Source organism: Nyctereutes procyonoides, unplaced genomic scaffold (genome assembly GCF_905146905.1).
Source record: "Nyctereutes procyonoides isolate TBG_1078 unplaced genomic scaffold, NYPRO_anot_genome, whole genome shotgun sequence".
NCBI classification, from domain to species: domain Eukaryota; kingdom Metazoa; phylum Chordata; class Mammalia; order Carnivora; family Canidae; genus Nyctereutes; species Nyctereutes procyonoides.
The window spans coordinates 20,811,217-20,832,894 of record NW_026575126.1 but is presented as its reverse complement, the minus strand read 5'-3'; the positions used below and the strand labels follow the sequence as shown (position 1 = coordinate 20,832,894).

General features: G+C 37.3%; 1 protein-coding gene across 1 annotated transcript in view; it reads right to left on the bottom strand.

Moving 5' to 3' along the window:
* The window catches only part of EPHX4 (epoxide hydrolase 4), a 38,887-nt gene that overhangs the window by 12,837 nt on the left and 4,372 nt on the right, over positions 1-21,678 (bottom strand). The window contains exons 3-6 of the mRNA XM_055340761.1: positions 13,234-13,391; positions 11,379-11,507; positions 7,341-7,444; positions 981-1,129 (exon numbers count right to left, since the gene is read on the bottom strand). Of these exons, the coding sequence (XP_055196736.1) occupies positions 981-1,129; positions 7,341-7,444; positions 11,379-11,507; positions 13,234-13,391 (540 nt within the window). The remainder of the gene's footprint in view (positions 1-980; positions 1,130-7,340; positions 7,445-11,378; positions 11,508-13,233; positions 13,392-21,678) is intronic.

Here is a 21,678-nt window from a genome sequence, read left to right as displayed (position 1 = left end):
GTCTGCCTTTCTATTCATTGCCCTACCTGATAAATGGGTACCTAAAAATACCTTTTAAATTAACATCTGTTTTGCAAATATTTTTACATTTATACTTGTAAATTTTGTTGTTTTTGTTAGTCACAAAAGAAGGTTTGGGTTTACCTCTTCTTCCCTCATTCACATAATCTCATGACTCCCCTTGGATTTTCTATTCAAAGAGTTTGAGAGAATTTGTTTTATTTAAAATAACACCCACTATAGGGGCACCTGGCTACATCAGTGGGTGGAGCATGCAACTCTTGATCTTGGGGTTTTAAGTTCAAGCCTCATGTTGGGTGTAGAGATTACTTAAAAATAAAGTCTTAAAATAAAATACACCCAGTAAAACTTTTTTTCCTTCCTCCTACTTTCAACCTTTTTGTGTCCTTATGCTTTAATTGTGACTCAATCCAATCTGATATTTAGTTGTGGGGTTTTTTTAGTTGTGTGTTTTTTTTTTAAAGATTTTGTTTATTATTCATGAGAGACCCAGGCATAGGCAGAGGGAGACACAGGCTCCCTGTGGGAAGCCCAATGTGGGACTGGATGCCAGGACCCTGGGATCACGACCTGAGCCAAAGGCAGATGCTCAACCACTGAGTCACCCAGATGCCCTACGGATCTAGTTTTAAAAGAAATTTCAAATGAATGCAAAGGGGGAAAAAAAGCAATGCAAACCAAGAATCAGACTCTTACTATAGAGAACTGAGGGTTACTAGAGGGGAGGTTGGTGGGGAGATGGGTTAAACAGGTGATGGGTATTAAGGAGGGCATTCGTGATGAGCCCCAGGTGTCGCATGTAATTGATGAATCACTAAATTCTACACCTGAATCTAATACTGTACTGTATGTTAACTAGCTGGAATTTAAATAAAACTTGGAAAAAATAAAAATAAAATATTGGCTCTATAGGGAATGAATATTTTACTCATTCATTTCTAAAAAGAAGTTATACTGACCTGAAGATATTTCGGTAATGGTTAATTGGGCCACTTAATGCTCCAGGCTGGGAGAAGACATAAATATAAGCTTCAAGATCTTCTGTTGTTAATCGACATCCTTTTCTTCCAATGCCAGTCCTTTGACTGGTAAACAGATGTTTCAAAGCCTAATTTAAATGAAAAGAATTAAAACTTTTTAGTTACCTAACAATGGACTAAACCTTTGAGTTTTTTTTTTTTAAAGATTTTATTTATTTATTCATGAGAGACACAGAGAGAGGGGCAGAGACACAGGCAGAGGGAGAAGCAGGCTCTTCGCAGGGAGCCCGATGTGGGACTCGTTGCCGGGTCTCCAGGATCACGCCCTGAGCTGAAGGCGGCGCTAAACCACTGAGCCACCCGGGCTGCCCTAAACCTTTGAGTTTTGAAAGAGAATAATGGTCCGTGTCAGTGAAAACTCCTCTTCAGATAGAATACTTCACTATATACGGACACGTGAGACACATTTTACTTTCCTGGCTTTACTTTTGAGAACTTCCCTTCTAATCCCCCATGGACACATCACTCTTATGAAGAGCAAGCAACCTGTCTTCTTGGTACCTATTCACGTTCCACAAGGCTAAGCTAAGACACTATCACCACCCTAAAGTCTTCCCTAATATTCTAACTAAAGTAGTTTATCTGTTTACTGACAAACTATCTACTCTCCTCCCCTCACAATTGTTTGAATTTTTTTTGACCAAAATCCAGAGTAACAAACACCTTTTATATCATGATCCAGTCATACTCCCACACATATGTTTCTGAAACAAAAGTTTAAAGAAATATCCCTTACTCTCATTACTACTGTGTATAGTGATATTTTCAATTCACTTCTGTTCTACTTTATTTAAAAAAATGAAATTGCAAGCCACTAAACGGATTTCATGACCCACCAATGGCTCCTCACGTATGATTTGAAAAACATTGCTCTATACCAGCATTTCTCAAAATGTAGATCTAAATCACCTGCATCAGAATCATTGGAATTCTTCTTTAAAATGAAAATCTCTTGGGGAAGCTGGGTGGTTCAGTTGGTAAAGCATCATCAGTCTCTTGGTTTAAGCTTAGGTCATGATCTCAGGGTCCCGGGATGAGCCTCATCATCTGTCTCCACGTTTAGAGGGGATCTGCTTAAGGATTTTTCTTCCTCTCCCCCTGTCCCTCCCCCTGCTCGCCCTCTCTTTCTAAAACAAATAATCTTTAAAAAGTAAAATGCAGATCCCTTAACCCCAAAACACACCTGTAAAACTATGAAATGACTTATGCAAGAAGTGACTAATTGAAACATTATTTGTAATAGCAAAAGACTGGAAACAAAAAATATCCATCAGTGGGGGGTTGGTATGTGTTCTGAATACTGCAAGAGAAGATGGAGATGATTACATGCTATGGAGTGGCCAATCCCCAAGTCATATTTTTAAGAGGAGGGAAAAAAAGAAAGGGTGGAAAATACTATTTGTAGTATGTTATCTTTTACATAAGAAGGAATAGACAAATATACATATGCTTATATTTTTAAAAAAAGGAACAATAAAGAAAATGAAACAAAAACAACCAAAGTGGTTTCCTTATGGAGAAGGAGGAAATAGGATGGAGCCAGAGAAACAGGAAACAGAGAACTAAGTAAGATGTCTCTTTACCTTGTTTTAGAGTTTTGACTAGCACCACATAAATGTTTTTTACAAAATATAAAAGTTAAGTAAACCGTTGTAGTCTTAGTTTTGCTTTGGAAATATGAATAAAAACTCATTATTTTTTTCACTTTAAAAAATATGTATGTATAATTTCTGTCCAATGGAAAGATCTAGAAGCAATAAAAACCCAGTAACAATGATCACCTTGACACCCAGACTGTGGTTTCTAAATACAATTCCTACTAATAGAAGCCAAAGTTCCTTCAATAAATAACTAATTCCACATTTGTGGCAGGAAATAAAAGATGAACCTAGGACATTTGGGAGGCAAGCTATCAATGACTGAAGATTTATGTCAAAAGGACACAGGATCCAACCTGAAGGAGTTTCCACTTGCCTAATGTGAGACAATCTTAGCATCAAAGAGAATGACTGTAATTGATTGATACACATCAAATATATATTTAAAACTCATGAGCTCGGGAACCCTGGGTGGCACAGCGGTTTAGTGCCGGCCTTTGGCCCAGGGCATGATCCTGGAGACCTGGGATCGAATCCCGCGTCGGGCTCCTGGTGCATGGAGCCTGCTTCTCCCTCTGCCTATGTCTCTGCCTCTCTGTGTGTGTGTGTGTGTGTGTGTGACTATAATAAATAAATAAAAATTAAAAAAAAAATTTAAAATAAAATAAAATAAAACTCATGAGCTCATAGTAATATGGAAAAAAACACTTCATTGGTTATCATCAGAGATTTCTAGGGCATCAAATCATTATTCTGGAAGTTGTTTATAAAGGTAAAGAATGAAGTGTTTATCCTGCCATTCTTGTGTGAACTGTATTTCAGAATAACCAAACAGTAGATTGGACAATTTCAGTTAATAAAAGGAAGAATTCCAGTTAATAAAAGTAGGGGGAAATGATAGAATTAGGAAATCACCATTCTGAAAATCCTAATGAAATAATGGACCTAGGCAGTGATGATCAAGGTATGCTAAAATTATTTGGTGACAAGTTGTTAGGAAATTTAGATAGGCTGACAATTCATGAGCCCCCTGTTCAGTAAAACTGAGAGAACTAGACTTTATGTGGTTCCCTGATGTGATTCATTAGGAAATACACAGCACCACCTACAACTATTCTTGCCAAATTAAAAATCAGTCTAACTAAGCCTCTAGATTAATAACATCCCTGAAGTAGGAAAAACAAAGGTTAGCAAAACAAGTTAAATAACACCATAATGAAGGAGTTAGCCAAATCCAAAATGTGGATCATTCCTCAGGACAAATGACCAAATTTCTTCAATAAAAAAATGGTGTTAACAAAAGAACTGTTATAGACTGAAAAAAACCATAACAATCACATGCAGTGTGTGGATCTTGTTTGGTTCCTGATTCAAACAAAGTGTGCAAAGACAGTTGAGACAGTCAATAGGGAAATTTGAATGGGAATTAAATGATAGTAAGTAGTAATTATTCACTTTGTTAGTTTGATAGTGGTACTGGAGTTATGTTTTTATTTTATTTTATTTTTTTAATGTTTTTTTTAAAATTTTTATTTATTTATGATAGTCACACACACACACACACACAGAGGCAGAGACATAGGCAGAGGGAGAAGCAGGCTCCATGCACCGGGAGTCTGACATGGGATTCGATCCCGGGTCTCCAGGATCACGTCCTGGGTCAAAGGCAGGCGCTAAACCGCTGCGCCACCCAGGGATCCCTGGAGTTATGTTTTTTAAAAAGCTGGGGCACCTGTGTGGCTCAGTGGTTGAGCATCTGCCTTTGGCTCAGGTAATCCCGGGGTCCTGGGATTGAATCCCACATTGGGCTCCCCACAGGGAGCCTGCTTCTCCCTCTGCTTATGTCTCTGCCTCTCTCTGTGTGTCTCTCGTGAATAAGTAAATAAAAATCGTTTTAAAAATCCTTAACTATCAGAGATTTATGCAAAAGAATTTGTAGGTCCCAAAAGACTCCACCCCAAGATTGCTAGAACTCATACAGCAATTCAGCAGTGTGGCAGGATACAAAATCAATGCCCAGAAATAAGTGGCATTTCTACAAACTAACAATGATACTGAAGAAAGAGAAATTAAGGGATCAATCCAATTTACAATTGCATTATAAAAGCATAAGATACTTAGAAATAAACCTAACCAAACAGGTAAAGATCTATACACTAAAAACTACAGAACACTTCTGAATGAAATTGAGGAAGATATAAAGAGATGGAAAAATATTCCATGCTCATGGATTGGAAGAATCAATATTGTGAAAATGTCAATGCTACCCAGGACAATTTACACATTTAATGCAATCCTTATCAAAATACCATGGACTTTCTTCAGAGAGTTGGAACAAATAATCTTAAAGATTTGTGTGGTATCACAAAAGACCCCGAATAGCCAGGAGAATATTGAAAAAGAAAACCAGAGCCAGGGACATCACAATGCCAGATTTCAAGTTGTACTACAAAGCTGTGATCCTCAAGACAGTGTGGTACTGGCACAAAAACAGACACATAGATCAATGGAACAGAATAGAGAACCCAGAAATGGGCCCTCAACTCTATGGTCAACTCATCTTCAACAAAGCAGGAAAGACTATCCACTGGAAAAAGGTCAGTCTCTTCAATAAATGGTGCTGGGAAAATTGGATAGCCAAGTGCAGAAGAATGAAACTAGACCATTATCTTACACCATACACAAAGATAAACTCAAAATGGATGAAAGATCTAAAATGTGAGACAAGAATCCATCAAAATCCTAGAGAAGAACACAGGCAACACTCTTTTTGAACTTGGCCACAGCAACTTCTTGCAAGATACATCTATGAAGGCAAGGGAAACAAAAGCAAAAATGAACTATTGGGACTTAATCAAGATAAAAAGCTTCCTGCACAGCAAAAGAAACAGTCAATAAAACTAAAAGACAACGTACAGAATGGGAGAAGATATTTGCAAATGACATATCAGATAAAGGGCTAGTATCCAAGATCTATAAAGAACTTATAAAACTCAACAGCAAAGAAACAAACAATCCAATCATGAAATGGACAAAAGACATGAACAGAAATTTTACTGAAGAAGACATAGACATGGCCAACAAGCACATGAGAAAATGCTCTGCATCACTCGCCATCAGGAAAATACAAATCAAAACCACAATGAGCTACCACCTCACCCCAGTGAGAATGGTGAAAATTAACAAGACAGGAAACAACAAATGTTGGAGAGGATGTGGAGAAAGGGGAACCCTCTTGCACTGTTGGTGAGAATGTGAACTGGTGCAGCCACTCTGGAAAACTGTGTGGAGGTTCCTCAAAGAGTTAAAAATAGAGCTACCCTACGACCCAGCTTTGCACTGCTGGGGATTTACCCGAAAGATAGAGATGCAGTGAAAAACTGAGACACCTGCACCCCGATGTTTATAGCAGCAATGTCCACAGTAGCCAAACTGTGGAAGGAGCCTCGGTGTCCATCGAACAATGAATGGATAAAGAAGATGTGATCTATGTATACAATGGAATATTACTCAGCCATTAGAAATGACAAATACCCACCATTTGCTTCAATGTGGATGGAACTGGAGGGTATTATGCTGAGTGAAGTAAGTCAATCAAAGAAGGGCAAACATTATATGGTTTTATTCGTTCAGGGAATATAAAAAATAGTGAAGGGGATTAAAGAGGAAAGGAGAGAAAATGAGTGAGAAATAGCAGTGAGGGTGACAGAACATGAAAGACTCCTAACTCTGGGAAACGAACAAGGGGTAGTGGAAGGGGAGGTGGGCGGGGGGATGGGGTGACTGGGTGATGGTCACTGAGGGGAGCACTTGACGGGATGAGCACTGGGTGTTATACTATATGTTGGCAAATTGAACTCCAATAAAAAATATACAAAAAAAGTATTTGTAGGTAAAATAATATTGCTTTTTTAAAACCTCCCTAAATATCTAATACCATATTAGGTATACAAGAAGCAGTCGATAAACTTTCAAGAAATAGATACAACACATGACTCCTGGTTGTGCCTGTACACCAATTCCTGCACTTACTTTGTTTCAGAGTTTTGTTTACACCCACAGTCCTCCACTTCTGCTGTGTCAAACTCTCACCTGGCATTCATATTCCCTTGTCTCCCCATGGAATGTTCTCTGAAAAGAGGTATGCCTGTAGGGGTACAGGCTCTCACAAAAAATTGAACAATAACCAGGCACTCAAATATACAGGGCCTACAAAAATAATAAGCCTCATATGAGTCTAATAACAAGCCTATATATGAGGTCTTAGAAGCATGTATTAAATTTTAGCATTTGCCTATTTTTATTTCTGCAGGATGAACTTTAATACATTATTCACTTGACTTACCTTTTTTCTTGCATAGGAGGAAATGCCTAACTGTGGACAGCATATAACAATAATCAATTAATGATCATTTTAAACAAATCAAATAACATAAGCCAACTTTCTTTTTCTCTTTTATTTATTTTTTTTAGTGCATCTGTCTATATTTTAGTTTTAACTTCCTAATTTTGTCATCTTCTTGGGCTCCAGTTTTTCAATTTTATTGAGGTATAGTTGACATATAAGATATAAATGACATATAACATGTTTCAGGTATCCATGATGATACAATATTTGTATACAATGCAAAATGATCACCACAATAAATCTAGTTAACATCCATCACAATATTTGACTTACCTTGAAATCATTTATTGAGAACATAAATTCTGGGAACCATGGTATTTGGAAGAAGTAATAATGGCTGGATTTGAACAGCTGGGCAGGGTGTCGTAAAATATATTCTGAAATTAAAATGCCATGTTAGACCTTATCCAAGGAGTATAAATTACTTACTATAGAAAGAATTCCTTTTTAAGGCAATTTCACCTCTGAGATGAAAAAGAACCCACAAGTAAGCCTTGTGTATATTTCTCTTTGCGACAATTTCTGTGTTCTTATATTTTGTTATAGATATTTCAAGTATTTAGAAAATGTATAGCACTTTAGATAGAAAAGAAAGTCTCATTTTATGAAGTCTTGACTAAGGAACAGGAAACCCAAATAACACTGCTTTCTCTCCAAGGTTATTATGATTGACCTCACACCTTTCCTAGGGTTATATGGCAAGGTATTTTCTGTTGTTTACATGCAGATTTGAATACCTTATTCATTTGGTCTCAAACAGACACTAAAGTGTTTCTTTTAGTTCATTCATGTATCTAGAAAACATTCAAGGAATATTTGAATATGTACTGTGTGTGAGGGGTTTAGCAATCAATAAGACAGAAGAGGTTCCATTAATAAGGAACTTATACAATAAATAATCAATATTTTAAAAGATCATTTTAGATAGCAATAATACCATACAGAATATTAAAACAAAGTAATCTGATTGAGAGTAATGCTTGGGTGCTGTGGAGGGACTATTATTTAGCAGAACTGATCAGAATAGGCTTCTGTGGGGATGTAATATGTAGACTGAGTCTTAAATGGTAAGAGGGAGTCAGCTATGCAAATATCTAGGAAGAATATCCAGGAAAGGAAAGTAGGTCCTGGGCTTGGCACATTTAAGAAGCACAAAGAACGTCAGTGTGACTGGTGTATAGTGAATGAGGGAGAGGTGGCATGAGATGAGTCAGAGAGCAAAGCAGAAGCCCAGTCAATGAGGGCCAGAGGAGATGGATTTTAAGTGTTTTGGGAAGACACTAAAGCTTTAAACTGGAGAATAGCGTAATCACACATATTAAGTGTGCATACTTGTTTCTTGTGCACTATATTTTTATTTTCTTTGCTAGAGAGCTATTTTTTTATTTCTAATTTTGTAACTAACATGCTAGTGTTAACACAGTTGGAATTTTTAGAACTATAATTCTTAGGTAAGTGGTATATCATTATGCTATACTTTTTGTAAAGTCATCATTGGACAAAATTTACTCAGCCCTGCATTAAGAGATATCAATATAATTAAAGAAAAAATAGAGGCATATTAGTTGAAGATCTTATATTAATCTGACTAGGGTTGAACCTACTCTGGATAAAACAATTCCAGAAATATTTCAAGAATCTTCTTGCTGAAATGACCAATTGAAATTTATTCATTTAGCAACATCATAAAAATAACGTTTACTCAAGGATCCCAATCAATGGAACAAGCATGTAGCACAATTTTTGCTACCCAATGCAACAGAAAAATATAGTGAATCTCAGTTTAATATTTGAATTCTAAGCATCCATGCTATCACCTCAACAGAAATAGGACAGATATATATCTAAAATTCAACTCTCAGAGCACCTGTATGGCTCAGTTGGTTAAGCATCTGCCTTCAGCTCAGGTCATGATCCTAGGGTCCTGGGATGGAGCTCCACAGTATTGGGCTCCCTGTTCAGCAGGGAGCCTGCTTCTCCTTCTTCTCCCTCTGCTGCTCCCCCTGTTGTGCTCTTGCACCCTCTCTCAAATAAATAAAATCTTTAAAAAAATAAATAAAATTAAACTCCTACACTTATAATCTACAATACTTATGTAGTCATGTTCCCTTTCTTCCTTTTGTGTATCATGTTCCCAACATAGAATTTTTTCTTTCCTAGAGGGCTGCTGTGGGTCATAGCAGTACCTGAAACTCAGAAAATCTGACAAAGATAGTTAAAGAGGACAAGATTATCATTTTTGTCAAAACCAAATAAAAATGTTCATTGGTCTTTAAGCATTCTGAGGATTTTAAGAGTTCCCTTTACAGTAGAGGTTCTCAAAGTACAGCCCACTTGGACAAGTTGGGATCCACTAGACCCTTTTAAACAATCCAGACAGTCAAAATTATTCCAATACTAAGACATTATTAGCTTTTCTTTTTTGGTTGACATTTGTGCTCATGGTACAAAAACAATGGAAGATAAAACCATTGCTGACTGAACACAAATCAAGGTAGTGACACTAAACAATACTAGTAGGCATTGTATTCTTCGCACTACACATTTGCAGCAAACAGATACATAAATACATAAAATTAGGTGCCAGTTTCACTTAGGAATGTCCTAGATAAAATAGCAAAAATTATTAATTTTATAAATTTCAACCTTTGCACACACATCTTTTGAACATGGAGATGAAACAGAAAGTATACATAAAGCAATTCTGTTGAACACCCACGTACAGTGGTTGTCTCCAGGAACAGCACTTCTGCAATTCTTTGAGTTGATTAGTTGAATTAGCTGCATTTTTTATGGAATACCATCTTTACTTGAAAGGATGACTAACAAACTATTATCAGTCAGACTCAAGTATTTGACAGATATCTCTTGAAAATGAACGAAGTGAGCCTGTCACTTGAGGGAAAACAATAAACAGTATTTGTTGCCAACGACAAAATTCAAGCTTTCAAATGAAAATTAGAATTTTGGAGATGTGTATTTGCTACTGTGAGCGTGACAGCTTTGCAATACTCAGCTTTTTGATGAAACTGGGGCAATATTAATGAATGTAATTCTTTGATATAATAAAATGTGTCAACTTATGAAAAATCTGCATAACTCAATGAAACAGGGTCTTCCAATGCATGATGATGCAAAATCATGCATGGGTAAAAAATCCATTCAAAGTGCTAGGGAGACTAATGGATTTTAATGTAACAGAGTACGAAAAGTTCATTAATATGACATCAGATTCTAAACTGTTATTAATCTTTAAGAAACACCAATTTTTGAGTTTGGTATAGTATTAAAGAAGAAAATCCACAGTTATCTGAAAAGGCTATTAAAATACTCCTCCCTTTTCCAATTACAAATCTGTGTGAGGCCAGATTTCTTTTTTTTTTTAATTTTTTTTTAAATTTATGATAGTCACACACACAGAGAGAGAGAGAGAGAGGCAGACACAGGCAGAGGGAGAAGCAGGCTCCATGCACCGGGAGCCCGATGTGGGATTCGATCCTGAGTCTCCAAGATCGCGCCCTGGGCCAAAGGCAGGCACTAAACCGCTGTGCCACCCAGGGATCCTGAGGCCAGATTTCTTAATACACTTCAATTTAAACAACATATTGCAACAGACTGCAGAAGCAGATCTGAGAATCCAGCTGTCTTCTATTAAGTCAAAAATTAAAGACGTTTGCAAAAATGTAAAACAATGGCATTCTTCTCACTAAACTTTTGTTTGGAAGATGTAGCCAAATCTCATTAAAATGTTATTCATGTTAACAGGTACTGGATTTATTATATTTTAAATGAATTAATATATAATTTAAATGTTTTCTCATTTTTAATTCCTAATACAGTAAATATGTTTATATATGTCCTATGTAAACAAAAGCTCATTTGGTCTTTAATACTTTTTAAGTCTAAAGGAGTCCTAAAAGTCAAAATTTGAGAACTATGGCTTTAAAGAATGCTGTCATTCCTGATAGCCTAAGCGGTCAGGCAAGAGGAGAATTTACTTCTAGGTTGTCAAAATTCATTACTGTCAAAGTAATGTTACTGCATATTTCGCCTTTATCACTCTCCAAGTTAGCAGTAAAATGTTCTCTAAAAAAATAATAAAATTAAGCAAGCAAATATGAAGCTACAATTTCTCAGACTCTTATGGAATATTTAAAGCCAAAATATCTGACATTGTCATTTGCTAATATATTTTAGTCTTTAATTTAAAAAATACTGTTATTTAAATTTTGCTGTTTTTAATTCAAAGTGTCAGTAACCATAGCAAATTGTCACATTAGCAAAGATGTTTTAATTAAAATTTAAACTCACCTGTAAATACATTTGGATGAGGGAAGTTAATAACAATAAGCTTCATCACCATTTCAGGATAACAGATGGCGATTAGCCAAGCAATCATTCCCCCCCAGTCATGGCCAATAAGAACACATTTGCTATACCCTGAAATGAAGAAAAAAAATGTTGATGTCATTGAAGGTGGATGCATCATTACATCACATAAACTGAGTACACCTCTGAAACTAATTTTCCCATAATCTGACTCTAATTATGTATTTTATGTAGATACTGAGTTTGGTGTTTCCAAAACCTGTATGTCCGAATCACCTAAATAGCTTTTTAGAAAATTTAGATGTCCAACCTCCATTCTAGACCTACAGATTCAAAATCTCTCCCAGAAATCTCTCTATATATATTTTTACAAATCTGAAATAGCTAGCTCAGCTTTTGTCCCACGAACCTGAGTAAAGATTACACATAATTAAGTCATAATCAAGATTATATTATTGATTTGCCTAGAAAATTGCATGAAGACAAATTTAGGCCAAATCTGACTGAATTACCACAAAAGAGGAACAAAATATGGCTGCTGAAAATCAATGTCTTTGAGTCTATTTTATTGCAATCAGACTAAATGACAACACTGCATTGACACCCCCAGACCTCATCCATTTTTTTTTCTCCTCTTAGAATATTGGCTTGAACTCTGCTCTCGTCAGATTACTGTAGAAAAGGCCTTTAATTTGATTTCATGGGTTTCTTACTATATTAGCTCCATTAACGTACCATGGTAGCAGCTGGGTTTTAATCAAAAGCAATGTGGTGGATTCAATTATTATTTTTTTTTTTAGATTTTATTTATTTATTCATGACAGACACATAGAGAGAGGCAGAGACACAGGCAGAGGGAGAAGAAGCAGGCTCCATGCAGGATGCGTGATGTGGAACTCGATCCCAGGTCTCCAGAATCAGGCTCTGGGCTGAAGGCGGCGCTAAACCGCTGGGCCACCGAGGCTGCCCAGTGGATTCAATTATTGTTAAAAATTATTTACTCCCCCGCTCTCCCCACTGCCATAAAAGGAGTATACCTTGCTACCCCTTTGATGTTAGACTTAGCCATGTGGTTTGCTTGGGTCAGTCATATGGTGGGAGTATAACTTGACTTTGGACTCAGGCATATGACTTGCTTTGATGAATGTGCTGCAAGCAGAAACTTGAAATACACTTCTGCAGCTGACCTCATCATCTTGCCATTTCTGCCATTGTCAGAAGACGAAGAGCTATCACTAGGTAGTTATTACCTTTTAGCTTGGGTTCCAGCCCAACTCAGAGGGAGAAGCACAGCAGGACTTGTAACCTGAGGCAAAGACCCAGGGGTCGAGCCCATACTTGATCCGCATACTCCATAAGCATGTGAATGAATGAATGCCTATGGCTATAAGCCCCTGAGTTTGGCATGTCTGTTACACAATAATGTAGCACCAGCTGATCAACATAAGAAAGATAGTGCAAGTGCTTCTGCAACTTATAACATTTTTAAATGATTTAGATGTGGGTTCTGAAGAAATGAATCTTCTGAATATAAGGATCAAATTTCCAATAATTAGTTCTGAAAATAATAAATTTCACACATCAGAAATACTTTTAAAGGCAAATTTTCAAAGTCATTCTTGGCTAGTGGACTGAATAGTCGTTCCGGATGTATTATTTTCTATTTCCCCTGTAAATATTTTCAGCGGTATACCCAAAACCATGGTGACAGGATTCAAGTAACAGCTCAGGTAAATGGAAAACACCTCCTTTCCAAGAAATGAAGTCACCAATTCACAATTTGTTGAATGTTAGTTCCTTAAAAGGGATTAATACTATTTCTTTAAAACTGACCTACCTAAAGAGTCTAAAATATCCTTTATATCTGTAATTAGACAGTCCAATTTATAATTCTCGCGATGAATGGGAGCATCCGTTTCTCCATAGCCTCTTAGATCAAGGGCTACAACTCGATATTCACTTTTAAATTCCCTCAGTTGGTGACGCCAAGAATACCTGCAGGAAATAAGAAACATTAAAAAGACCACAGTAGCGAATCCAAAGAATAACATTACAGCTTTTCTAAGTGGGCAACTGTAAGAAACTATCTATTTTGAGAAAGGTTATATAGCTGTGTGTGAGCCAGAGTAAGGGATGCATTTCAAAAGGGAGCACTGACATTCTTTATAAAAATTTATTGTAATTTTTTTTACCAGCTCCAGTGACGTGTAACAAAGGGCCAGTATCTACAGAAACTACAAAACATCTGATACTAAAACCAATATACTTTTGTATGTACTTGAGAAATTAATCTTGTAGGCTTTTCTTTTTACTTTTTTTTTTTGTAGGCTTTTCTTAAATAATGCTTACAGCTATCAGGGAATCCATACTTACAAATGCTTCTGTACCGCAAAACCATTTGATTCTCTGAAAATATTTATGAGATGAAAATATATTTCCCTAAAAAGTAGATTTTACTCACTTTACTCCATTGTAAATAGGGCTCTGAGTTTTTAGTAATAACAATTTACTTATGGATGAAAAGGTCAAAGATTTTTAAGAAGATGATCACTGAAAGAATCCAATAAAACAGCTGCTTAAGATAAACCTCTGTTAGCTAAAACAAAATTCTTCTGCAGAGAAGATCCTGAATGAGTATAAGCAAGTGTGATATTAAAAACATTTAAGGGGCAAGGTGCCTGGGTGGCTCAGTCGGTTAAGCGTCTGACTTCAGCTCAGTTCATGATCTCACAGACTCCATGATCTCACAGTCTCTGTGCTCAAAAGGGAGTCTGCTTCTCCCTCTCCCTCCGCTCCTCCCCAACCTCCACCCCACTTGTGTCCACTCTCTCTCAAATAAATAAAATCTTAAAAAAAAAAAAAGAATGGTCAGTGGGCTACAGCCAAGTCCTGAAGGCCTGCACAGGACCAGGTATTCCCTCTGTGCTTGATCATAAAACTGCAGAATTAAATGAAATCCATGATATTTTCTTCCATGAGATTTCTTCTCTCTCTCTTTTTTTAAAGATTTTATTTTTAAGTACTCTCTGCACCCAACATGGGGCTCAAATATACAACTCTGAGATTAAGAATTGCATGCTCTCCCAACTGAGCCAGCCAGGCTTCCTGATCTATGAGACTTTCTTCTTCAAACAAATAGGATAACAAATAGGAAAAAAAAAAAAGATGTGGATTTTTCAAAGTGACTATGTTGTGGAACTCCAAATATGCATTTTAAAAAATGAATCTGCATGCACATCTGTTCATGGAAACAGTGTAGAGAATTATCTGACATAAGCCAAATGGGAGATAATTGTCTGAAAACATTTTTGGAGTGCAATAAGGCAAGGGTACACAGGGATCTCAGATATAAACCAACAGTGAGAGAGACTGCAATGTGAACTGTCACAAAGCAATAAGATCAATAAAACAAAGCATGCACTTTCCATCAACAGGTCATCAGGAAGAGTGTCAGACACATATTTGTAATTATGCATGGTTACAAAATCTTTGATCTGTTATTAGGATATCCATGATTTGTGAAAATCTGCAAAAGCATTACTGATTAAGACAGATTTGAAAATGTTTATTAAAAAGTATATTTCTTAGCAAAGTCATAGCAATCTTATTAATCTTGTCTTTAGGTTGTAACAAATAAAGCAGTTGGTTTCCTTAAGGACACCCATCTGTCGACACATGTGATACTATTTTCTCATTAGCTTTACTTAAAATTTTCAATTGATTTTATTATGTCCTTGTAACTGGAGCCTAGCTCTTCCCTCTTTGGGGATTACCTCATGCCCAATCAATAAAGTTCTACAGATTTAACCTTTTAAATATTTATTTAATCACTTTTCCTGTCCATCCCTACTATCATTACCTTAATTCAGGCCTCCATTAATGCAACAACCTATTGATTGGTCTATATGCATTTCATTCCCCTCAGCGCTATCTTATACAACACCAGACTGAGGTCCCAAAAACACAAACTCTGTCATGTAATTTCGCTGCCTAACATCTTATCTTGAATCCCTAATTACAGACATAATCTCAGACATATTGCAGGTCGGGTTCCAGACTACCACAATAAAGCAAATATCACAATAAAGTAAGTTAAATGAATTTTTGGTTTCCCAGTGCATATAAAAAAGTTATTGTTTACATTGTAGTAAATTAAATGTATAATAGCATTATGTCTAAAAAACAATGTATATTATCTTAATTTTAAAAGTATTGTGGGCAGCCCCGGTGGCTCAGCAGTTTAGCGGTGCCTTTGGCCCAGGGCATGATCCTGGAGTCTCAGGATCGAGTCCCACGTCGGGTTCCCTGCATGGAGCCTGCTTCTCCCTCTGCCTGTGTCTCTGCCTCTCTCTCTCTCTCTCTCTCTGTGTGTCTCTCATAACTAAATAAATAAAATCTTTCAAAAATAAATAAGTAAAAAGTATTGCTTGTATAGAACTGTTGAGTCACTGTATTGTACACCTAAGACTAATATAACACTGTATGTTAACTACACTAGAATTAAGATTAAAAACATAATAAAATCAAAAAAGAGAAAAAATACTTTAATGCTACAAAAAATGCTAAATACCATTATCTGAACTTTCAGCAAATTGTAATTTTTTTGCTGGAGGGTCTCGCCTCAGTGTTGATGGCTGCTGACTGCTCAGGGTGGTGGCTGCTAAAGGTTGGGGAGGCTGTGAGTTTCTTACAATGAGAGAACAATGAAGTTTGCTACATTGATTGACTCTCTTCCCTTCACAAACCATTTCTCTGTAGCATGTGATGCTGTTCACTAACGTATTACCCACAGCAGAACTTTTTTCACAATTGGAGTCAGTCCTCTCAAGCCCTGCTGCTGCTTTATCAACTAAATGTATGTAATATTCTAAATCTTTTATTGTCATTTCAACAATCTTCACAAAATCTTTACAAGGAGTAGATTCCAGCTCAAGAATCACTTTCTTTACTCATCCATAAGAAGCAACTTCTCATCCATCAAAGTTGGATCATGAGATTGTAGCCATTCAGTCCCATTTCAGGCTCTACTGTTATTTTTAAGTCCTCTTGCTGCTTCCACCACATCTGCAGTTACTGCCTCCACTTCAGTCTTGAACTTCTCAAGGTCATCCATGAGGGTGGGAATTAACTTCTTCCAATTCCTGTTCATGTTGACATTGTGACCTCTTGCCATGAATCATGAATGTTCTTAAAGACATCTAGAATGGCAACTCTTCCAGGTTTTCAACTGACTTTGCCCAGACCTATCAGAGGAATCACTATCTATGACACTATAACCTTATGAAATATATTTCTTAAATAATGAGACTTCACAGTCAAAATCACTCCTTGATGCATGGTTGCACAATGGATATTGTGTTAGCAGTCATGAAAAAAAAAAACATTAATTTCATTGTACATCTCCATCGGAGCTCCTGGGTGACCAGGTGCATCATCAATGAGCAGTAATATTTTGAAAGAAATCTTTCTTTTTCTGAGCAGTGGTTCTCAACAGTAGGTTTAAAATATTCAGCAAACCATGTTGTAACAGATGTGCTGTCATCCAGGCTTTGTTGTTCCATTTATGAAAACAGGCAAAATGGATTTGATCTAATTCTTAAGGGCTCTAGGATTTTCAGAATAATCAATGAGCATTGGCTTCAACTTTAAGTCACCTTAATAAGATTGTCTACCTGTCTTTTGAAACTTTGAGGCCAGGCATTAACCTCTCTAGCTAAGAAAGTCCTAGAAAGCATCTTCTTTTAATATAAGACTATTTCATCTACATTGAAAATTTATTGTTGCCACTTTCATGAACTGAGTTACATCTTCTGAGTAACCTGCTGCAGCTTCTACATCAGCACCTGCAGCTTCACCTTGCACTTTTCTTTATGGAGATGACTTATTTTCTTAAACCTCATGAATCAACCTCTCCTGGCTTCAAGCTTTTTTCCTGCAGCTTCCTCACCTGAGTATTCACAGAATTGAAGAGAGTTAGGGACTTGCTCTGGAGTAGGTTTTGGCTGAAGGAAATGTGTTGGCTGGTTTGATCTTCTGTCCAGACCACTACAACTTTCTCCATCTCAAAAAATAAGATTATTTCACTTTCTTATCATTTGTGTGTTCACTGGAGTAGCACTTTCAATTTCCTTCAAGAACTTTTTCATAGCATTCACAATTTGGCTAACTGGTGGGGACAACTAAAGTCCCAAGTTCCTGTTGGGGAATTTATAGTCAATGCCTATGAAAATATGCATTGTTGGGGATCCCTGGGTGGCTCAGCGGTTTGGCACCTGCCTTCAGCCCAGGGCCTAATCCTGGAGTCCCGGGATCAAGTCCCACATCGGGCTCCCTGCATGGAGCCTGCTTCTCCCTCTGCCTGTGTCTCTGCCTCTCTCTCTGTGTGTCTCTCATGAATAAACAAATAAAATCTTTTTTTAAAAAAAAGAAAATATGCATTGTTTTAATATCTTAAGTATCTGGGTCTTCATTTAGAATTCATGTAGTTAGAGATTTCAAGGTAGAAATTTGACTCAAAGTAGTGTGTAGAATCCTGCGATATTTTACATTTAAAATTGCATTGGAGAGTATGCAAACATAATACCTGTGTATTTCATTCTCTTATTAATAATTTAAATTGCCTTACAAATAAATTCAACTATTGCTATTATCCATGAGAGGAACCAAACAATATCTTAAATATTTCTAAGAAACAGGGCAGCAGATGGGATGCCTGGGTGGCTCAGCAGTTAAGCGTCTGCCTTTGGTTCAGGGCATGATCCCGGAGCCCTGGGATAGAGTCCCACATCGGGCTTCCCGCATGGAGCCTGCTTCACCCTCTGCCTGTGTCTCTGCCTCTCTTTCTGTGTCTCTCATGAATAAATAAATAAAATCTTAAAAAAAAAAGAAAGAAAGAAAGAAAGAAAGAAAGAAAGAAAGAAAGAAAGAAAGAAAAGAAAGAAAGAAAGAAACAGGGCAGCTATCATAATAAATTGCCAAAAATTCTTAAATGTAACCTTTCCAGAATTCATAAATAAATTTTGATCACATATTTGAATTCATACTTTCTTTGCATATTTGATTCACACTTTAAACTGAAAAAGAAATCACCCCAGAGATAGACTGATGGGCATTTCATTCATATGATATTAAACAAAATTGAACTCCTGACCCAGAAATGAAACATCTTGCAAAATCAGTAACTCAGGGGTGCCTGGCTGGCTCATTCTGTAGAGCATGCTTGACCTCAGGGTTGTGGGTTCAAACCCCATGTTGGTTGTGGAGCTTACATAAAAAAAAAATCAGTAACTCCTAAAAATATGACAAATAAAGCTAGCTATTTTCATTCATTTTTTTTCTAGTACCCTTAGGTAATAGCAGAGACACTGCTAAAAATAACCCCCTTTCTAGTGATTACTCTTGACATAAGAGGGCTTCTGGTTTACCATGATAGCCACCTTCAAATGTAGAATATCCTTTTCCCCTTCGCAACAGAGAAAAGGGCCTAGTCATCAGACTATGCTCAGCTGTGTGTACCAAGAGCCCTCCCTGGCCTCAGCACTTGAGTAATGACGAATGCATTCCATACAGCTGGTGATGAAGACAACTCAAAGAAACTGCCTGCATCAGCTCCAAATATTTTTAAAAGCGATGCAAATTGAGGTGGAGAGAGAGTGGGAGAAAAAACCATCTCCTGACAAACAACTTTATTTTGGGATAATTTAGCTAACAGTCTCAGAGATGCAAATCTTGTTTGATGTTTCCTTTAGATTTTAAGAAAGAAGACCCAGAATTTCATATTGTTTCCATGTAACATCTAATATTAAATGTCACCAATTCTCAACAGCTATTCTTAGGTGTTGATGATAAATGCAGATCATATATTGCATTTGTATAGTGCTTTTCTGTTTATTTTTTTAAGACTTTATTTATTTATTCATGAGAGACACACACACAGAGAGGCAGAAGCAGGTTCCATGCAGGGAGCCCGATGCAGACCGGATCCCAGGACCCCTGGGCCACACGCTGAGGTGAAGCCACCCAGGCGTCCTGTGCTTTTCTGTTTAAAATCATTTTTACATACATTGCCAATTCATGACTACTTTTTTAAAGTATCAAATATTCTGACCTACTTGGTCTACAAATAAGCTCATAATTTAATGTGTATTTAGGCAAAACTTGATTAATAGAAGGATAATATTTACACCTAAAAGTTTAAATTGGTTTGAAATGTCAGACAAAGTCTTTTGCTTTGTTGTTTTTGGCTTTTAAAGGGGACAGAAATGAAAGAGAAGGGGCTTTAGAAAAAAGAGAAGCCAGAAGAGAGACCTGAAGTGGCTTAATCAAAACAGCTTTATCTATCCTAAACTCTGATTTTATTTGACTTTTTCCTGACTGGAATTGACTAGACTCCTAATAGGTGATAGTGTCACTCCTAACAGGTGACAGTCTGAATGGAAGGAAAGACAAAGGTTCAACATAGTGGTCTTGGTTTAGGGTATGACATAGTCAAACAGAGGATTCTGATTATCAGCAATCTCCATGTAGCTGCTTTAGGACTCTCCCTAAACAACTGGGTAGCTTTCAGATTAATGGCCAGCAGAGCTTAGTTAATTCGATATGCTCTTTGAGTAACTGAGCTATGAGGGTTCATTGTTGTTTTTTTTTAAGATTTTATTTATTTATTCATGAGAGAGAGAGAGAGAGAGAAAGAGAGAGAGAGGCAGAGACACAGGGAGAGGAAGAAGCAGGCTCCATGCCGGGAGCTCAACGTGGGACTTGATCCCAGGACTCCAGGATCACACCCTGGGCCAAAGGCAGGCGCTAAACCATTGAGCCACCCAGGGATCCCCTGTTGTTTTTTTAAAAAATCAGGGCAGCCCCGGTGGCGCAGCGGTTTAGCGCCGCCTGCAGCCCAGGGTGTGATCCTGGAGACCCGCGATCGAGTCCCGCGTCGGGCTCTCTGCATGGAGTCTGCTTCTCCCTCTGCCTGTGTCTCTGCCTCTCTCTCTCTCTGCATCTCTATGAATAAATAAATAAAAAATCTTAAAAAAAAAAATCATAGCAAGGGTGTTCCTGGAGTAACACAACCAAGACTTAACTTTGCTAGAGCAAATGGGGCTGATGTCCAGGGACAGGTGCTGGGCCTTTCCCAGGCTGCCCCATCCACTGAAGATTAGAGGACACGTACAAGAATCACCAGGCATTTCTATTTTGCAAATGGGCTCTTATGAAGAGTAAATGATGAGACAATGCTGTGAAAAATGTACAAAAATATTGTTCTTGGAGTGCCTGGGTGGCTCAGTCAGTTAAGTGTCTGCCTTGGCTCATGTCATGATCTCAGGGTCCTGGGTTCGAGCCCCACGTCAGGCTCCCTGCTCAGCAGGGAAGTCTGCTTCTCCCTCTTCCTCTCTCTCTCTGCCCTCGCTCATGTGCTCTCTCTCACTCTCTCTTTCAAATAAAATCTTTTTTTAAAAAAGTATTCTTAAATATGACAGAAGGTATCAACTGTCCTATATTAAAAGGATATCATTGTTATTGGCTGTTTCTTAGAAACAATTACCCAAGTGGCTGAAGTAATTGTAGGTTTATTTTTATCTTTATGATAGACTGTTCCACATGTAAAGAAGTGAAGTTCCAGAAGAGAAAAGAGCATGGACAAGTATCGGGGTTTGTATGAGGCTGAGAGACACAATAGCTTTTAAATCTTTTCTTTCTAAAAAGTTAAATATCGGGGCACGTGGGTGGCTCAGTTGGTTAAGTGTCTGCCTTTGGCTCAGGTCATGATCTTAGGGTCCTGGGATCGAGCCCCGAGTCGGGCTCCCTGCTCAGCGGGAGCCTGCTTCTCCCTCTGCCTCTGCTGCTCCCCTTGCTTGTGCTCTCTCACTCTCTCTGTCAAATAAATAAATAAAATCTTTAAGAATTAAAAAATTAAAAAGTTCAATATCAACCACCACACCTCAACAGATCATGAATTTTATTTAGAATGATGATCCAAAATGTTAGAGTGAGGTGTTCTTACATTGTTAGCTAACTTTTAACACTCTCTTGAATGTTTCTGTAAGGTGTGAAATTTGAAGGGTGAAAATCAGTGTGTGATATCAGACTGTCATTCCTATATACTGAAGACAGCAGGAGAGGTCAGCCCTGAAGCTCAAAAATGAGGTGAGCCTTACTTTCTGATGCTGCCAATTTTAGAAGGGTAGCTATGATGTTTAAATGAGATGATGTATGTAAAACACTTAGAAGAGTGCCTGGCACACAGTAAATGGTCCATAAATGTTAATTAGCAGCAGCAGCAGAG